The sequence below is a fragment of the Eptatretus burgeri genome, chromosome 11 (assembly GCF_056783735.1).
Source record: "Eptatretus burgeri isolate ZD-2024b chromosome 11, Ebu_testis_v1, whole genome shotgun sequence".
In the NCBI taxonomy this organism is placed as follows: Eukaryota; Metazoa; Chordata; class Myxini; order Myxiniformes; family Myxinidae; genus Eptatretus; species Eptatretus burgeri.
In genome coordinates, this window is record NC_140971.1 from 94894640 (window position 1) to 94914432 (window position 19793).

Genomic DNA, 19793 nt, shown 5'->3' on the forward strand with positions numbered 1-19793 from the left:
CGCGCAGCTCCCCGACCGCTCCAGACAGACACTCTCCAGACCCGACTTGACTCTCCTACCGACTTGACTCAGACTCCTTGAACTGGCGCTCTGTGCTGCCTTTTATAGGGCTGGTGAGACGAGATCTGCTCTCCGCCCTCTCATCTCTGACCTCTGCCCGGAAAGCGGACGTGGTAGAAATCACCGGCCCTCTGGATCCAATTCTCCGAGAGTGAAGCTTCCACACAGAGCGGACGTGGTAGAAATCACCAGACTTGCGCTTCCACCCCACAGGCCCCGGCCCTTTCTCTCCTGTAATCCGTTTTTTGAGGCGAAGCTTTTACACAGAGCGGACGTGGTGGAATCACCATCGCTTGCGCTCACAACGAAACCCCCCGCGTCGGTTTGCAGCGACGCTGTTCGCTGGGGACTCGCCGTGGCTGGTGCAAAGATGGCGTCGTTTCGGAGATGAAGGTGAGGCGATGTTTGTGGCGTGGAGATGTTGATGGTTGCTGGCGGAGTGGTGAGGATGGCGTGGTTGTGGTTGGTGTTGTGGTTAAGGGGAGCGATGTTGGTTGTTGTAATAATGGTGGAGATGTGGTTGGTTCAAAATAACGATAGAAAAAGAAAAACACGATCTCAAAGGATCACAGCCCTGTGACACGAATAAATCCCATTAAACAACGGTGGGGAAATCTAACTGAACACAGACTTATCGATCTAACTGAACTACGGACATTTATGGTGTGTATATATATATATATATATATATATATATATATATATATATATATATATGTATGTATATATGTGTATATTATATATACTAGTACGTGCCCGTAAAAAAAAAAAAAAAAAAATTAATAAAGGAACATTCAAACCGCAAGCAACAAACAACAACCACGCAGGCCGTTTCTTTGCTCTCGAGTGCCCGGACGTGCGTGGCCCGGAAGTTCGAATATGATTCGCAGTTATGATGATTCGCAATTTAGTTTTAATACCCAATCATTCAATTAGCACCAACGTATTTTACCTTTTCGCAATGTCATGGCAAGGAAAAACAAAAAGAGAAGAGAAGAGAGAGAGAAAAAAATTACCTTCTGGTTCGGAGCATACCAGCACTCTGATGTTACCGAAATTTATGCACCATCTCACATGAAAACGATCATAACTTGTGGCATTGTGTTTATCTATAAATGCGCATAAGAAATCGAGAAAATATAAGAATACACGAAGTCATCACTCTCCGGAAGTCCGTACGTTGTAACCAGTAATGGGGAACGCGGCTGAGCTTCCCTTCCCCATCGGCCACGCACACGCAACAACGTGTCCTGTCATAGGTTTGGTAAATAAATGGGCAGAACTTGGGAAGCACTTGTCCAATTAATATCAAACCTTGAAAAGGCACATACTCAGGGCCCCAGCAATATACCTGGCAAGTTTCAATTAGATCGGATCAGCGGTTGTCGCGAAACAGCGGTCACAGACACACACACACAGACGCACACATACATACACACACACACACACACACACACACACACACACACACACGAAACGGTGGCTGAGGCCTTTAATCACGAGCTCCAGCTCAGAGGACAGGTGAGCTGAAACTCAGAGCTTGACTCGAACCTTTCCACCTCGTGTGGTCTTCAACTTGTCCGGACCCGGGCTCCAGCAAGAGCGAGCTGGATCCATTCGCCGTGAGCCGCGTTCCTTCCCGAGCTCCCGCGAATCCTCCCGCGCTTCTCAACACGTGCCGGTGAGAGGAGGCGCTGATCCTTCCTGTCGATGCGTCGCTTCCCCGAGGAACCAACTCCAAGAAGAGGCCGACACGTCGCACCAAGCCGGGAAACAAAATGGAGAACGAAAAGCTCCACGAACCAAGAGGAAGAGGAAGAGGAAGAAGAGGAAGAAGCCTCCACTCGCAGCTCGACCCAAACAACCGGCTCAAGTTCCTTCCAAAACAAAGCAGCAGCCGAAGCTCACTGAGCCAGCTGAAGCAAAAAGCTTCCGAAGGCCTCAAGCCAAGCAAGCCAAGCAAGCCAAGCAGGACCCGATGGCTGAACGACTGCTCTCTCCGAAGCAAAAAAGCTTCCTCCTCCCACGGGACTCAGCACACGAACTCTGCACACGGGACTCAGAACGGGATTCTTTACGAACTTTGCCACGGGACTCCCACAAACTCAGCCCACGAACTCAGCCCTACCACGGTACTCTTTTTGAACAAAGAAAAGATGTCCTCTTTAGCCTTTGCACCCCCTCCCCCGCACCCGGAGTGACTCATGCCCCGTGATCCACCCCCCCCCCGCTCAACCACGGGTGGGAGGGAGTTGTTGACGTCACCACAGGGTTCTTCTTCCTCTTCGCAGAAGAGGGGGGAGGGACGTCTCCATTGTTCGCTCCCCAACTATTAAATCGATCCGCAGCGCATCTCATCGATTTCAAAACATTTAAACAATGGAAGGTGAGCTATCTAGGGAACATGCACTTATCGGCATAGCTGACCAAGGGAACCTGTATGTTGTGTGCAATTGAATTCCAAATTCGTAACAATATATATGTATATATATGTGCATCACACTTTCTCATCATCTACATCTATACATATATATATATATATATATATATATATATATATATATATATATATATATATATATATATATATATATATATATACATACATATATACAACACGAGGATTACGTCCATTATACATTACTTACATCACAGAATCGAGATGTTATATTCAAATCCAGAAACATTCATTTTAACCGATTTCCCACGTGATCTACTGCGTATCCTCGCAACCACTGAAATTTTTAAAAAGCATCTATTGAAATACATCGTCAATCATGTTTTGACCTTTTTATTATCTTGCACTGTATTTAAATAAAAAATTTTAAATCTCTATTTCATAATTGCTTTGTCTTCCATTCCATTTCCCTTATCTTTTCCACCACTTGAACTCTAAAGGTTGTGGGGCAAGTGTTACAATTGTAAATGCCACATTTATGCACTTGAAATTCTGACAAATGCTCCTCATTAGCTCACCAAGAATAGTCACCTGATACAGCCAAGTCATTCATGTTAACTACAGTATTCTTTTGATGAGGAACACAAATCCTCTGGGGATAGTTAATCTTCCAGGAGGTGAGTTGTGGTGATAGATATCATTGTGATACTGATCAACTACAAACCAATCATTAATTGCCAGTAAATAATCAATGAATGACTGAGACACACACACACACACACACACACACACACACACACACACACACACACACACACACACACACACACACGCTCATTATGGATCCTTATCATCACCAGAGTCAATGTGTCAAAATCCTACCGAGGTGAAGACTTCAGCAGTTTGCTGGATGGTGGCAATGCGCGTCCAGCCCCATTTACGGAATAATCGGACACGTGTCGGATTATGCAGAGTTGCTGATGGATGCGTACGGAAGAATGTTGGGAACCTTCCTCGGTTAGAAAGTGCTGGCGAACTCGAACCATAGGACAACTGGGAAAATAAGTGATGGAGTCAATCCTTGGGAACACTCGTTAACTGCTTACTAATGCATTTTAATATCGGTGTTTGGGTTGTTGGGTTTCCTTTCCCTTTATTTATTATTTGGTCCCTTTCCCTCATGCAGCTGACACTCTTTTATAGCTACATGTATGGAAATAAAAAACGTTTTCCATTCAAGATAAAGGCTCATGGAAAAAAAAAACAGGTGAAATAGGTTAAAAGGCATCGTCATGCTGTCAGTGGGAAAGTGGGGCCAGAGGTAGACATGGGAAACAAAAGAATAAATGAACAGGGAGCGAAGAGAAAGAGTAGGAAGAAAACACAGTTACCTGCAAGTAAGAAGGGCGGGTTTGGTTGGGTTAACGGGAGTGGAAGGATCGTGGGTAGGGATGATGCGATGATGAGATGGTGGTGTTCTGCCTACTCGAAACCCTGGAAGGGAACGAGTAATTGAACCATCTCTGGAAGTCAGTTTCACAAACGCAGGAAAAGAGGATCGAAAGAGTGGAGGTCGGTGGTAGACCTGAATTTTAACGGTTGAATCAGGAGGTTACTGGAAGAACGTGTGTATTGTGGAGCACCCGAGGTGGGTCTGATGGCTGAGAGAACAAGGAGCTAGGACAGAGGAGGTTTGCGATGTGATGGCAACAGGCCAAGTGCTTCGGCCTCACTGCAGGAGATTCCGGTAATGTTGAGAGTTTTAGATTTCCAGGGCACCAAAGAGATTGTTTTCGGAGATGGGGAACAAGGCTGGAACCACCATACATTGAGGAGGAGAGTAGATGATTCCATTAACAGCAGTATATTTACTCTATGAGTGGAGGAAGTCGGAGAGCCCAGGTATGAAGGTGGACTTGTGTGCCACAAGGAGAATTCTTGATAAGCACAGCGGGATGCCAGAATGTATTGAATGTTCGTGGAGACGGTCCTGACTTCTTGTTTGAGATTTATGGCCTCAAACAATTGCTGAGACAGAAATAGCATCGTGTCGAGTGTTGACTGACCAGGAACAAATCCAAACTGATGGTCAGAGATCAAGCTTTTAAAAAAAAAAGATGATAACCGATATCAGCTGCGGTTATGGATTTCATGAGTTTGCTTCTGCTTGGAAACAAGCCGACTGATCTCTACTTGGGAGGATTTGTTTTTGCAACCTTCTTGTGAGTGGGGGTGGTGGTTGCTGATTGGTAGGCATATGAGAGGTTGCTGAAGGAGAAGAATAATCCGAAGACAGCAAGCGCAGGAGAAGTACGAACTGTCGAGCAAGATTGCAGAACAGGAACACTGATTTGATTTGGCCTCATCTCTAATTCAGGGTTGAAACTGTACAGCACTTTCTCCAACTTTGGATAAACAAAAACACAAAGATCTGTCGTACGGTGGTCTGTATCTGTTATGAGGTGGTACGTTGGGGACAGGGGGATGAGTCGGGTACACAAGATTTTTGAAGCAAACGGCGAGTTCAAACATTCCACCTTATCTCGAGCAGAGTTTGTGGTGATGACATTTGATGACAGGGAGTGGGTAGAGGGGGTTTATACTAGAGATAGACTTGTCAAGGTGGAAGGAGACTGGTTGAAGAATTCAGCCTTGAGATTAGCGAGGTTGTTATCAAGCTTTCTTCAGGATGGATACATGTACTTGTTGCAAGCCTTACGGAGTCACTTAATGTACTCTCATCCGGATTACCCTCCGGTATTGAGAAAGCAAGCTGCTTGACCGCAACTGCCTCTCCAGGGGATTTGGCCGAGAGGTTGAGGATCATGACTGCAGACGGGACGTGATAGACCGGTGAACGTTTTTGATGTGAATGTAATCTGCTTTGTGAAAGTATTCCCAGACGGAACAATACCAAATGTCGTGGAGGTGACAGCGTAAGTTCTTTACTCGGTCGCTGCACCTTTCCCACCTCCATCGTGGTCGGTGCACTGCAGCCCGCCCTCAACACACACACAGACAGACAGAAAAAAAAACGTCTCGACAACCTTCTGAGAAAATAAATCCAAGGAAGAGATCCCTTTCAGATTGATTTACTGTCCCATCCCAACATTCGATTTTCCCACAGCCGGCTCTCATCGCCTTCAAGCAGTACAACAATTTGAGAAATTTCCTGGTTAAACGACCGTTACCCTCTGACCTCCCACCAGGAACGTTCAGTATTCACAGAGTCGCTGCAAACACCTGTCCTTTCAACAAGATGACCGCCTCTCTCTCTCTCTCTCTCTCTCTCTCTCTCTCTCTCTCTCTCTCTCTCTCTCTCTCTCTCTCTCTCTCTCTCTCTCTCTCTCTCTCTCTCTCTCTCTCTCTCTCTCAGGACCCAAAAGCATCATGAAAGTGATGGACCACTTCGACTGCACCTCCGCGAATGTCATGTATGGAAATGTGTACTTCCTGCAAGAAGAACCACATCGGTGAAACCAGGCAAAGACGGGATGACCGCTTCCGTGAGCACTTGCTCGATGTACGAAGCAACAGCTCACAGACCTCTCAAAGCTTACTCAACACTTCAACCTTCCCTGACATTCATTCAGTCACAAGGCAGTGTCCGGTATTTCTTTCCATTTCAGCACCACGGACAGCTCGTAAACGCCAAGAGAAAAGCCTCATCTTTAGGATCGGCACCTTGGCTCCGCAATGGATAAGCGAGTGCTTTTCATTTTCATTCATTTGGACCTCCTGTCTCTTTCAACGTTTCAATGCTTTCCCTCTGTTCTCCCCCCCCCCTTTTTTTAAATCTATGTTGTTTTATATATTTTAGCCCTCATTTTTCTCCTCTCACTCTCCTTCACCTTTCTTTTTCTCTTTCTCTCCTCTCTTCCTTTTCTTCCCTTGTGAGTCGATTTTGTTATTCTGTCTGTCTGTCTGTCTGTCTGTCTGTCTGTCTGTCGCCTACAGGTCACAATTTGAAACTGATCTTCACGAAACTTCACTGCATGGTAGAGTTTGTCAAAAGGAAGAAGTCCATTGTTTTTGAGGTCTACATAGGCCAAAGGTCAACAACTTAGGTGGTATTTCTAAAATCCTCAATTTTCATTTAATTGACTTGAAATTTGAAGAGGATATATATTTCAGGTCACTGAATTCAACCAGCCAATTATTTTTAAGGTCAACGTCGACCAAAAGGTCAACATAGGCCAAAAGTCAACGGTTTGGGTGGTATTTCTAAAATCCTCAATTTTCATCCAATCGAGTTGAAATTTGAAGAGGATATATATATATATATATATATATATATATATATATATATATATATATATATATATATATATATATATATATATATATATATATATATATATATATATATATATATATATATTTCAGGTCACTGAATTCAACCAGCCAATTATTTTTAAGGTCAACGTGGACCAAAAGGTCAACATAGGCCCAAGGTCAACGACTTAGATGAGATTTCTAAAATCTTCAGTTTTCATCCGATTGACTTGAAATTTGAAGAGGATTTATATTTCAGGTCACTGAATTCAATGAGCCAATTATTTTTGAGATCAACATGGATCAAAAGGTCAACATAGGCCAAAAGTCAACAACTTAGTTGGTATTTCTAAAATCTTCAATTTTCATCCGATTGACTTGAAATTTGAAGAGGATATATAATACAGGTCAGTGAATTAAACTAGCCAATTATTTTTGAGGTCAACATGGACCAAAAGGTCAACATAGGCCAAAAGTCAACAACTAAGGTGGTATTTCTAAAATCCTCAGTTTTCATCTGATTCACTTGAAATTTGAAGAGGATTTATATTTCAGGTCACTGAATTCACTGAGCCAATTATTTTTGAGGTCAACATGGACCAAAGGGTCAATATAGGCCAAAAGTCAACAACTTAGTTGGTATTTCTAAAATCTTCAATTTTCATCCGATTGACTTGAAATTTGAAGACGATTTATATTTCAGGTCACTGAATTCACCAAGCCAATAATTATTTTTGAGGTCAACATGGACCAAAAGGTCACCAAAGGCCAAAAGTCAACAACTAAGGTGGTATTTCTAAAATCCTCAATTTTCATCCGATTGACTTGAAATTTGAAGAGGAGTTGCATATTTGGTCATTGAATTCAACCACCAATTATTTTTGTGGTCAAATTTGTTTCATGGATTTTGCAAGTATTGTGTTCTGCATGACGACTTCATCTTGCTGTTATGTAATTATTCTTGTCTATGTTTTTAACATGTTATATTTGTATCACTTCATCAAATTGTATGAGTTTATTTATTACCTCCGCCATGGAAGGTGGACGGAGGTTATGTTTTCATCACTGTCTGTCTGTCTGTCTGTCTATGAGCACGATATTTTAAAAAGTTATGGACGGATTTTGACAATACTTCGTGGACAGCTTGGGTGTATGACAAGAACAAGCCGATTGGATTTTGGTGAAGATCTGGCCTATCAGTGGGATATAAAACCTAAACTTTTCAGCTTGATTTAGGTATGTGCTCTACTAAATGCCATTCTCATCTAATCCTTTGTCACTTCTTGTTTTTCCGTGTTATTCTCACTTTACTCTTGTCCCAATCCCTTTGACTTTTAACCCTAGAACTGAGCCCTCCATGTCAAAATCGTTCATTCTCACTCCAATATGTTCCCAGACCCCTGAACCTGACCCCACTCTGATGCACGCACCTTTGACTCACTCACACCTTCTATCAGCCCTTGCTCCTATCCCTTCACTCTATTTTGCTCCGACGAAGGGTGAACGCCAAAAAACGTCAGCTTCGTCTTGCTTCCCATGGCAGTCAGCATACCTCGATTGACGTCCCATTCATGTCATTGATTGTTCTACCTGTCCACTGATGAAGGTCAACACTAACCTTCACACAAAGATTTTAGTTGCATTTGAAGTTGGTTGCAGCACAGGGATTAATTAACTATGTGGAAGCTAGCTTGTCAATTGCTCATGCCATCGTGGGTGAGAGACTTGATTGTGACCGATTTGATTTCAATGAGAAGTATGTTGCTCTCTTAAGTGTTCAAGCCATCTGTTTGCTCTTCTGGTGCGTTAAGTCTGTTTTGAGATGTGTATGAGTATTTGCCCTGATGAGTTGCCAATTAGCAATGAAACTGGGAGGTTGATTGATGACATCATACACACATGTCCACCAATGTTTCAGTGATCCACTGCACAATCCGTACTCATATCGAGCCAAATCAGATGGGTATAGCCTGCTGTTGGCTTAAAGGTTCGGGTGGTGGGCTTGGGACGCGAGAGTCCCGAGTTCAAATCCTGCTTTCCGTTTAATTAATACCAGTTGGAGTTGACTCAGCCTGTCATCCTTCTGAGGTTGGCAAAATTAGTACCGGCTTGCTGGGATCATTGAGCCATTCGAGTATCCTGTGTCGGAGTGGCGACCTGTCCAGGATTGTGCCCAATAGCCCAGGAGACCGCTGAGGCAGCATCAATGCTCTACACAGAGTATGGTCCTGATGGATGGATGAGATGGCTAATAGTGCCATGAATGCTCAATCAGTTGATGTCACAAGGGAGACGAGTTTTTAGTTGGTGTACAAACCAGGAATTTATGAATGTCCTCAGTATTGGAATCAGAGAGCAGATCGTGATAAAAGTCTGGGAAGACAATTCTACAAACAGGTCAGAGTGGCACCTGTCTTTGGAGTATATACTGTAGACATTCATTATAGTGTCAATGTCACAAGTTTGTACATACAGGCAAGGGACAGGGGCATGACATGGTAACTGATGCACATCTTAACGAAGACAAAGCCTTTTCACTTTCATATTGTATTACTTTTTATCTCATCATTCAGTTACTGAAAACTTTTCTTTATCCTTGCTCTGAAGCGTCAACTTCTCCTTTATCACATCTAAACTCCTTCTTCCTCTCTACTCCCAACTTTGACAAGGTGATGATGATAACGACATGGCTATGAAAGCACATACCTCTTCCCCGATGAGGGTTAATATCAACAGTGAAGTACACAGCTTATGTTAATCTCTGATGTTCTCCCTAATACTGAAATGTCAGGTGTGATTGTCCTTATTCTCATGACAAACTTAATCTCGTTATGTGTTGGCATTATGACCGATCACAACAATGGCAAATTATTTTCTGATTGAGATCATTAATTCCATGCTGCCTTCTTCACCGAATCAGTGCGAGTATCTCATCTCCACTATCCTTTGATATCTCGTCCTTGTTTTGAATGCCATGTACAGGAGGTGAAAACTCTATTTTCATTGACCCTCGTATGTTAATACTTGGTCAGGCATGAAATACACGTACACTCTGCTTTGTAAATTGTAAACGTTAATCAAAAGTGCTCGTTCGAGTAGCGTATGAAACAGGGAGAAATGAATGGTTCGATTGTACGGGTAGTTGCCCGCTGTGCACTACACCTGCATACAGCTTTTACGTGATACACGCGGAACAATGGAAAGTCAGTAGTTGAAGGATCTCAGACTTTACCACTGTTATATTGAACATGCGGGCTGTCTCGGCTACCAGCGTAGACACACTGCTGCAGCCGGGCAGCAGGACCAGCTTGGTGGGAGGCAAGTACAGGTATTCGTACAACACCTTGGTTGCATGGCCAGGCAGGCACTGCACGCACACGCACACAAACACACACTTGATATGTATAATTGTAACTGTAGTTTGAAGTGGAAGAGTCACGTAAGGTCGGTCTTGGAAGGTTATGTTTTCGGTCTGCCACCAAAGGTGAAGGAGGTGATGTTTTCACCCCTTTGTCCGTTTGTTTGTTTGTTTGTGTGCAGGATATCTCAAAAAGTTGTGGACAGGTTGGGTGTGCGACAAGGAAGAATTGATTCGATTTTGGTGAAGATCCAGATCCGGTGACTGGAATTTTTAAGTGCTTCTTCACCATTGGGAGATGGGGCCAAAAACGATATATAGCACGATATCTGAAAAAGTTGTCGACCGATTCGGATGAAACTTGGTGGACAGGTTGGGTGCGTGGCAATTTTGGTGAATGTCTGAATCCGGATCTGGAAACGAGAATTATTTAATTTTTTAAGTCATTCTTCACCATTGAGAGATCGGGCCAAAAACGATATAGTACTGGATGGCATCATATTTCAAAAATGTATTGGGCCCGATATGTCGTCGTGGATGAAACACAGCGTGGCGGAGGTATGTGCTTTACCGAGTGCCCTTCTAGTTCTCACGATTCAGGAGGTGTTAACGATGAATCAGTTACCAAGGATTAGTTGATTGATTGTTCATTAGACCTGATTAAACTTTATGAAACCGATTTGCCTTTAACTGCAAAGTGTTCTGGCTTCAAAACATTTTTTTTTTTTTTTTTAAATTGAAAACCCACAGATATCTATTAAACCTCGAAATTGAAAGTTTTCATTCTGAAGGAATTGGCCTGCTCACTGAAAGATGTGACCTTCACCAGAAAGCCAATTTCACTGATATGGAGGAGGCGGGCTTGGCGGCGATGTGCTTAAAATCTGCAATTGCCAGTTTGTAATTCAGACATCATCACACTATAGATGAACATAGAGACAGCATTTCAAATGAACAACTACAATAACCATGTATTTTTTATCACTCAAACCTTGAAAAAAAAAAACTGGTCACACAAGGCAAGGGTTGGAACCGAAGGGGCTGTCGGCCCCCAGAACAGTGAATAATCAAAGATCTCACAAGCATCTGGCATAATTAGCCCTTAACGATATCTCGCTCGGTGCTCGAGGCAGTGGGAGGTTAAACTGGATCTCTTCTTATTTATTTAGTTGTTTTTTATTAAGGAAGAAAACTTTCCAGAGATTTCATTTTGTTCATCTCTGCGTTTTAAAGTACGTTGTTTTTGTTGAAGCATTTTTTGTTGATTATTTTTTTTAAAGTACGTAAAGCAAGGTTGTGTTCTTGCCCCTAGACTCTTCAGCATGGTCTTCTCTGCCTTGCTGACTGATGCCTTCCGTGACTGCCAGGATGGAATACACATCAGGTACAGGGCTGACAGCAGGCTGTTCAACGTCAGGCACTTACAAGCTGTTACAAAGGTGAAGGAGACCATCATCAGAGATCTCTTGTTTGCTGATGACTGTGCCATCAACAACTGCACAGAGCAGAAGATGCACGATGAAATGGACTGCTTCTCACAGGTCTGTGACAACTTTGGTCTCTCCATTAACACCAAAAAGACTGAAGTTATGTACCAGCCCGTGCCTGGAAAGCCCTACCAGGAACCACACATCACGGTGAAGGGGCAGAATCTACAGGCTGTCGACAGCTTTACCTCTCTGGGCAGTGCACTCTCGTGAGTGGTGAACATTGATGCTGAGGTCAATAACAGGATTGCCAAGGCCAGCATGCCTTTGGGCGACTCCGTGAGAATGTTTGGGAGCGGAGAGGACTCAGCCTTACCACCAAGCTGAAGGTCTATCGTGCAGTGGTACTCACCACTCTTCTCTATGCCAGTGAGACATGGACTGTCTACAGCAGACATGCCAAACAGCTCAACCACTTTCACCTGAGCTGCTTACGCAGACTCCTTTTCATCAGGTGGCAGGACAAAATTCCCGACACCGAGGTCTTGGAACGGGCTGGAATCCCCAGCGTCCACACCCTTCTACGGAAAGCCCAAGCCAGATGGGCAGGTCATGTCGTTAGAATGCCCGACAGTCGACTGCCAAAACAGTTTCTGTATGGAGAACTGTGTCAGGGTAAGCGCTCAGTAGGGGGACAGAATAAACTGTTTGTCCCTCAAGGACTACCTCAAAGTGTCCCTCAAAGACCTGGACATCAACCTCAGCACTTGGGAATCTCTTGCTCTGGACCGTCCAACCTGGCGGAGCAAGCTCACCACAGGAGCCCGTGCAGCAGAGAACAGACGCACTGCAGAGGCCCAGAAGAAACACACCGCGCAAGGCCCGGGCTACCTCCACTTCCACTGCAGCACCCATCCATTTATGTCCTACGTGTGGGCGTGCCTTCCGGGCCCGGACTGGCCTCACCAGTCACTTCCGGACCCACAGTCACCAATCTCCCAACTGAAAGTGAAGTCATGGTCATCTTCGAACCCGAAGAACAAACAACAACAACATTTTTGTTGACGACTTTCCCAGTTCCGTCAGCTTGCAGTCATACTGACGGTGACCATACTGCAAGACCATACTAACCCTAACCCTAACACAGCAAGTAAGGCTGACGGTAAACCTTGGGGTAGTAAATAGTTTGATTATTGAATAATGTTGGGGTTCATGCTGAAAGTACAATGTTGGGGTTTCACGCGGGGTGAGGTTGAGGATGTGGTTAGAAATGGCTTTAATGATGCGAAACGTAAATTTGGGAATGAGACGAGGGGGGGTAATGTGATATCATACTGGAAATGAACATTGTGGGAGGGGGGGTGATCCGATTATCATGAGGGATAGGGGGATGGTTGAAGTAATCTCTACTAGATAAGAGAGCCGTTCATCTGTGTGTGTGCGTGTCACCATTTTTCTCGGAGATTGCTGAACGGATCTTCGTCAAACTTTCAGAGGTTTGTCAGTGAATGCCAAGGAGTGTTTTTTTTTGTTTTTTTTTAGCGCTGTATTGTGCCGAAGTCTTTTTGATTAATGAGTTATACTGAAGTATGGGTACACATGAATAAATGCAAGACAATTACAGGACATTTAAATACAAATACACCTCTTCTGGAAGAAGTCAAAGTTAGCGATACTTCTTCTTACTCTTCTTCTTCTTCTTCCTGAACGGCCCCATTATTTATATATCGGGGTCCAACTTAACCTTGAAACATCAACGGCGCATTCACGAGCATCCATTCAACGATTAACATCAAATTCCCCTTCCAAGATAACACTTTTATCACGTCTCTTAGCCAATAATCTAAAGGGTGTTTACAAAGTCCCGTTAGCACCACCGCAGAACGCGATAAATGAATGTAATGAACACATAAAAGGTATAAATGTCAACGATGATAACAAAACTTTTATTGTCATAAAAACAAAGTATTAACGTGAACACACACACACATATATATATATATATATATATATATATATATATATATATATATATACATATATATATATATATATATATATATATATATATACATATATATATATATATATATATATATATATATATATATATATATATATATATATACATATATATATATATATATTGTTGCGAATTCGCGCCCGCCGGCGTGCGAGCGGCCACGTAACTCGAATCGCGGCACGTCGCCCACCGGACGGACAATTCTGTCGTGACCCTCTCGGACCAACGCCGGGAGCGAGTCACGGGTGGGCCTTTCGGCATCACCACGATCGTGCCAATCGGCCCCCGCGTGGGATAGGGTTGTTCGCCAAATTCGACCTACCTAAGTACCCACGCGGAGGGTAGACCGGGCGATCGCACCTCGCCGCAGGTCGACTCCGGACACGGGCCACTTAAGCGACCCGTTCCGTACTATCGGGATAACCGAGCGGTGTTAACATCGGCCTTGACAGTTCCGATTAATTATCGGGCGTATTAAGCCCACTACCAACCCTTTACGTGAAGCAAGATGGAGATTCAATTAAAGAAAAGACGAAGCGAAATGGGAAAACAGTTCAACATAAGGCACATTTATTCCGTGGCACACGGAGAGCACACATATACAATTACAACAATTATGCACCAAAAGCAGATGTTACAAAAGAAACACAACAATGCAGATCTACTACCGACTACGCAAGCACACGGCAACACTTACACAGTTTTACTTTACAGACGGCGCCAACAACACACGTTTACTCAAAAGCAAAAGAAAAGGGCCACCCTCAAAGACAAGGGGTCAGACGGGGCCTGTGGGCCGCAAGACCGGGTGGATCCTACCCGTGTCTTGTGATGAGCCGCAAATGTGGCGGCGGTGCCCCGACTCCGCGCTCCTCCACGGGTTTCGTTGGCACTGCTTGGAGTGGGGTGGGAACGGGGCCCCCTTTTCGCACTATCTCAGCGCGGGGGGGGGGGGGAAGGGGGGAATTGTTGATGCTCTGGGGAAAGAGGATAGCTGGCTTGCTTGGGTCCCGCGACGAGCGACTCCACTGCGACCTCGTCGCCGACCGCCGTCTTCCTTGCCTCGGACCCGAGCTATCCGGTCCCCTCCGCAATTCTCCTCAGCCGACTGCAGCAAATCACCTCGACCGCGCTCCAGGCTTCCTCTCTCTGCAGCTCCCCGACAGACTTCGAACCCCGACAGACTGCCACTCTCCAGACCCGATTCTCCTCAGCCGACTGCCTCCAACCCTTCTCCAACTCAAACTCTCTCAACTCTTCTCCAACTCGCCTTGACCGAAAAACTGACTGAATTCGCCCCGCGCTCGGCACTTTATAGTCCGGGAGGAGAACCCATATGCAAATTTCTGGATCAGAACGAGCTTGGGGGTGGAGCCACGCTCGCCCATTGGACGGAGAAAAATGGGCGCGAGCCTCCGCTGATCCTCGAATTTGCATATATCGATTCTACTCCGACGCGCCTGGAGGCGGGGCCAAACCGCCCCGCGCTTGCTGATTGGACGGATCAGAAGTGGGCGTGTATCATTCCTGATCCGACTTCTCCTCGGAAAGGCCGCTATTTGCACCCGCGGCTCGGCGCGCGTCCCGCACGAGGCCATGACAGCCTGATGCTCGGTGCCCACAAGCGGTGCGGGAATGGCCGCAGAAGGAGAGGCGAAGGTGGTGGAGGGTTTTAAGTGGTGGTCCATGGCCATGGCGACGTTTGGAATGGCGGTAATGCGATGTTTGCGGGAGCGAGTTGTGAAGGTAAAGGTCGTGGCTGTTGGCGTTGTTGTTGTTGTTGTTGTTGTGAAGCGGCGTTGAGGTTGGTGGTTATTGTGTGATGGCGGTTGAGACGTGGTTGGTTCAAAATAAAGATAGAACAGAAAAACGGCTATCTTAAAAGGTCGCAGCCTGAATGAATCACATTTATTCCCTCTAAACAACGGGTTTGGGGCTAACTACACATGTACTTACAGAGATATCTCACCTACGGGACCTGAATGGTGGTTTGCGAATTTCCTCAACCGCAACAATATACATACACACACACACACACACACACACACACACACACACACACACACACACACACACACACACACACACACACACACACACACACACACACAACGACACAAAACGTACATGGTAAATAATTATGATCGGGGTAACGGGACTTTGTAAACACCCAGTACAGTACTTTACATTTTCTACATGTGAAGATGATTTTGCAACCTCTTGGTTTCATGTCTCATATTCATGGTCACTCGATAGTTGTAATTCCACGGGGTCTCTGCAAATCTCACAGGATTGCGAGTTGGACAGGTGACCGTGACGGGCCATTTTAAAATCTCTCCAAAGAGTCTTAGCCATTGTAGCCATATAAAAGGTAATATTAAATGATCCCCAGCCCCATTCCTCAGTGGGTGTGGGGAAGTGTTTTAGGTCCCTGCAAAAAATATACCTCACAACTCCGAGTACCCCTGCTAGTGTATAATATGAGATTGGAGACATACTGTGAGTAATCGTGAAGGTGAAAGGCTGAATGGGAATTTTTGGAGGTTATAATGGTTCCGAAGCAAGATGGGAAATGATAATAATAGGTCTAATCTGGTATTATGTATATCATAATACTCGTGGCTGGGGATAACAATCCACATTAAATAATGTTATGTATATACAGGTCTGGAAAAAATTGAGAGACCACTGCAAAATTATCAGTTTTTCTGGTTTTACGATTTATAGGTATGTATTTGAGTAAAATGAACATTTTTGTTTTATTCTATAAACTACTGACAACATTTCTCCCAAATTCCGAATAAAAATATTGTCACTTAGAGCATTTGTTTGCAGAAAATGACAACTGGTCAAAATAACAACAAAGGTTCAGTGTTTTCAGACTTCAAATAATACAAACAAAACAAGTTCATATTCATTTTTAAACAACACAATACTAATGTTTTAACTTAGGAAGAGTTCAGAAATCAATATTTTGTGGAATAACCCTGATTTTCAATCACAGCTTTCATGCATCTTGTCATGCTCTCCACCAGTCTTTCACATTGCTGTTGGGTGACTTTATGCCACTCCTGGCGCAAAAGTTCAAGCAGCTCGGCTTTGTTTGATGGCTTGTGACCATCCATATTCCTCTTGATCACATTAAAGAGGTTTTCAATGAGGTTCAGGTCTGGAGATTGGGCTGGCCATGACAGGGTCTTGATCTGATGGTCCTCCATCCACACCTTGATTGACCTGGCTGTGTGGCATGGAGCATTGTCCTGCTGGAAAAACCAATCCTCAGAGTTGGGGAACATTGGCAGAGCAGAAGGAAGCAAGTGTTCTTCCAGGACAACCTTGTACGTGGCTTGATTCACGAGTCCTTCACAAAGACAAATCTTCCCGATTCCAGCCTTGCTGAAGCACCCCCAGATCATCACCGATCCTCCACCAAATTTCACAGTGGGTGCGAGACACTGTGGCTCGTACGCCTCTCCAGGTCTCCGTCTAACCATTAGACGACCAGGTGTTGGGAAAAGCTGAAAATTGGACTCATCATAGAAGATGACCTTACTCCAGTCCTCTATGGTCCAATCCTTATGGTCTTTTGCAAACCTCAGCCTGGCTCTTCTTTGCTTCTCATTGATGAAGGGCTTTTTTCTAGCTTTGCACGACTTCAGCCCTGCCCCTCAGAGCCTGTTTAGAACTGTCCTCGCCGTGCACTTCACCCCAGCTGCTGTTTGCCATTCTTTTTGAAGGCCACTTGATGTCATTCTACAGTTGTTGAGTGACATTCGAATGAGTTTGCAGTCATCCCAGTCAGTGGAAAGTCGTTTTCGCCCTCTGCCAGTCTGTAGCTTTGTTGTCCCCAATGTCTGCTGGGTGACCTTGTTCTTATGAACCGCCGTCTTTGAAATTTTAAGGATGGAAGCAACGTAACGCTCACTGTATCCCTCTGCCAGTAAAGCCAGAATTGAACCCTTCTTTTCCTCTCAAAACTTTTCTTTTCAACACTTTTGGCATGGTCAGTAGTTATTTTTTTGATTCCAATTACTTTTTTAGGTACTACTAGCACTGTTTTTTCCATCCAGCTGGTCCTATTGCAAGAGGATAGTGATGACCACAGCAGTGGTTTTTATACTCTTCCTTGTTAAATAAGATTTGGTTCAGGTGATCACCGAATCAGTACCTCACTAAGTAGAATGAGGTGTGCTTGTGTTGGAATTCAACAGACACTGGAATGGAATGGTTGCCATCCATGTAGAGATGTTGATTTAAATTTTTTTTGGAGTGGTCTCTTATTATTTTCCAGAGCTGTAAATCTGTATATTATATTTTATATATGCATATTTGTATGTATATATATATATATATATATATATATATATATATATATATATATATATATATATATATATATATATATATATATATATATATATTTTGGATCAGCAGAATTATTGTGTTGACATTGGATCAGTGTTGTGTTAATATTAGAGTGGACATTGGAGATTTGTGTTTGGGTCGAGGCTAAGACTGGAGCCTGGAATAGGAGCCAAAGTTGAAAACAGAGAAAAATAAGCCTACTTGAAGGAACAGCCGGGGTCGAATGCTAATTGCATGTCTGCAAGAGCACCACAGGTGAGAAAAGCAGGAACAAACGATACTAGAACAGCTGGAAAGGTCACAGCTGGGAAGGACAGCGAGGATGGGTGGTGGTGGTGGGGGTGGGAAGTGCATGGTTCCTTTGAGGGTGGGAGTGGGTGATGCCAGAGAAAAGAGGTGCCCCGGAGTGAGATGGAGGATGAAAAGGGACAGTGAGTTGATTAACATTCAGGTCAGCACAGGGAGCAAAGGCAAACGGCTAGTGGGTAGGACGGACATGCAGGACGTTGAAAACGCTGGAGAAGGACGAGGAAATGTGGAGGATCAAATAAAGGGCAACAGTATTTAATTTAGATGAAACCAGCAAGTGTTAAAATGTACAAGAATATTCAGCATAAGCTCTGTCACGAGACAAGTCCATGGAGATCACGGATTGATTTATGCACACAATAATTTGTGAGACAAATAGCCAGATGATGGAACATTTTAAACAATGTTTCACAAATACTTAATGACGTTTAAAAAAAAAGTATATGCATATATATGTATATGTATATATATATAAAGACCTGGCATTTCCTTGTCAAATCTGAAAAGATGTACAGTTTCCAAATAAGTCAGCCAAGTAAAAAGGGGATTAGAGGAGCGTGGATTCACCAAACCAGCAGAAGCGTACAGACGGACAATGCAGAAAGACATGGATGAGGAATAAATCAATAAATACCTTGCTGTCGTTGTTCTCCAGCACTAGCTTGTAGCCCTGCAAAATGTCCGGACGCTTGTTCACATCTTCCAAAGCCATCTCCACAGCAGGAAGACAAACCTGACCTCCAGGCCAGCCGCCGGACATGGGGAACAGACCTCCGATGTAGAGTTTTGTCCGCTCCCCGTCCACGCTGCCTCCACATGTAAGCAAGAGTGGGACAAACAGACAAGCTCGGACGAGGGAGCGATCAGCAAATATCACTCGTGCCATCTTGCGCTGCCCTATGGGCATGTCTATCAGCTCGTCTCACTTTCTTTAGTCATCTTCATCGATCACTTTTTGTCTGCAGTTCTCAGTACACATTCTACTTCTCTAACGACTAGTTTTGGATGAGTCATGCTGTCCACCCATCTTGTTCTTATTTACTCGAAACTGCTCTTTGTTATTTCCATGTCCGAGCATCTGGAAGATTGTTTTCCAACTATGGCTGGATATTTTTTGTCTGCGAGTCTTCTGTTTCTTTCAATCCGAAGGGATACTTTTGTCATGTCTCAATGTGGTGACTCATCTTCTGTCTTTTCCTGAACTTCAGTTGTCTTTTGCTGTTCTCCTCTATTTTTGCTCTTCCCTTGAACTACTTGAGACCATTTAATACCACTCCAACTCGCTCTCTCTTTCTCTCTCTCTCTCTCTCATGTTCTTACTTTGTCCTTCTTGTCCTTCATATTGCTTATTCTGTTTCTTGGATCTTTAAGATATGCCTCGCCTGTATCGCTGTCTATAAATCCTCTTCAGCCATCCTCTCTCCTCTCATTTATAATTCACTCTTGTCGTTTCTGCACTTGAACTTCTGCCGAAATCAAATTGGTCCACAACTACCTTCACTGCACAACCATCCTTCTGCTCATTTGAGCTTCTTTTGCAATCTCATCAGCACCACAGGCACCTCCAATCTGATCTCT

General features: G+C 44.1%; 1 protein-coding gene across 4 annotated transcripts in view; it reads right to left on the reverse strand.

The window, feature by feature from the left end:
• Positions 1 to 19793, reverse strand: part of GABBR1 (gamma-aminobutyric acid type B receptor subunit 1) — a 166459-nt gene that overhangs the window by 46895 nt on the left and 99771 nt on the right. For 3 of the 4 annotated variants that reach the window (XM_085847467.1, XM_085847468.1, XM_085847470.1), the window contains exons 6-8: positions 18850 to 19021; positions 9966 to 10100; positions 3341 to 3511 (exon numbers count right to left, since the gene is read on the reverse strand). In XM_085847467.1, the coding sequence (XP_085703593.1) occupies positions 3341 to 3511; positions 9966 to 10100; positions 18850 to 19021 (478 nt within the window). The remainder of the gene's footprint in view (positions 1 to 3340; positions 3512 to 9965; positions 10101 to 18849; positions 19022 to 19793) is intronic. The other variant, XM_085847469.1, reaches the window with a different exon arrangement.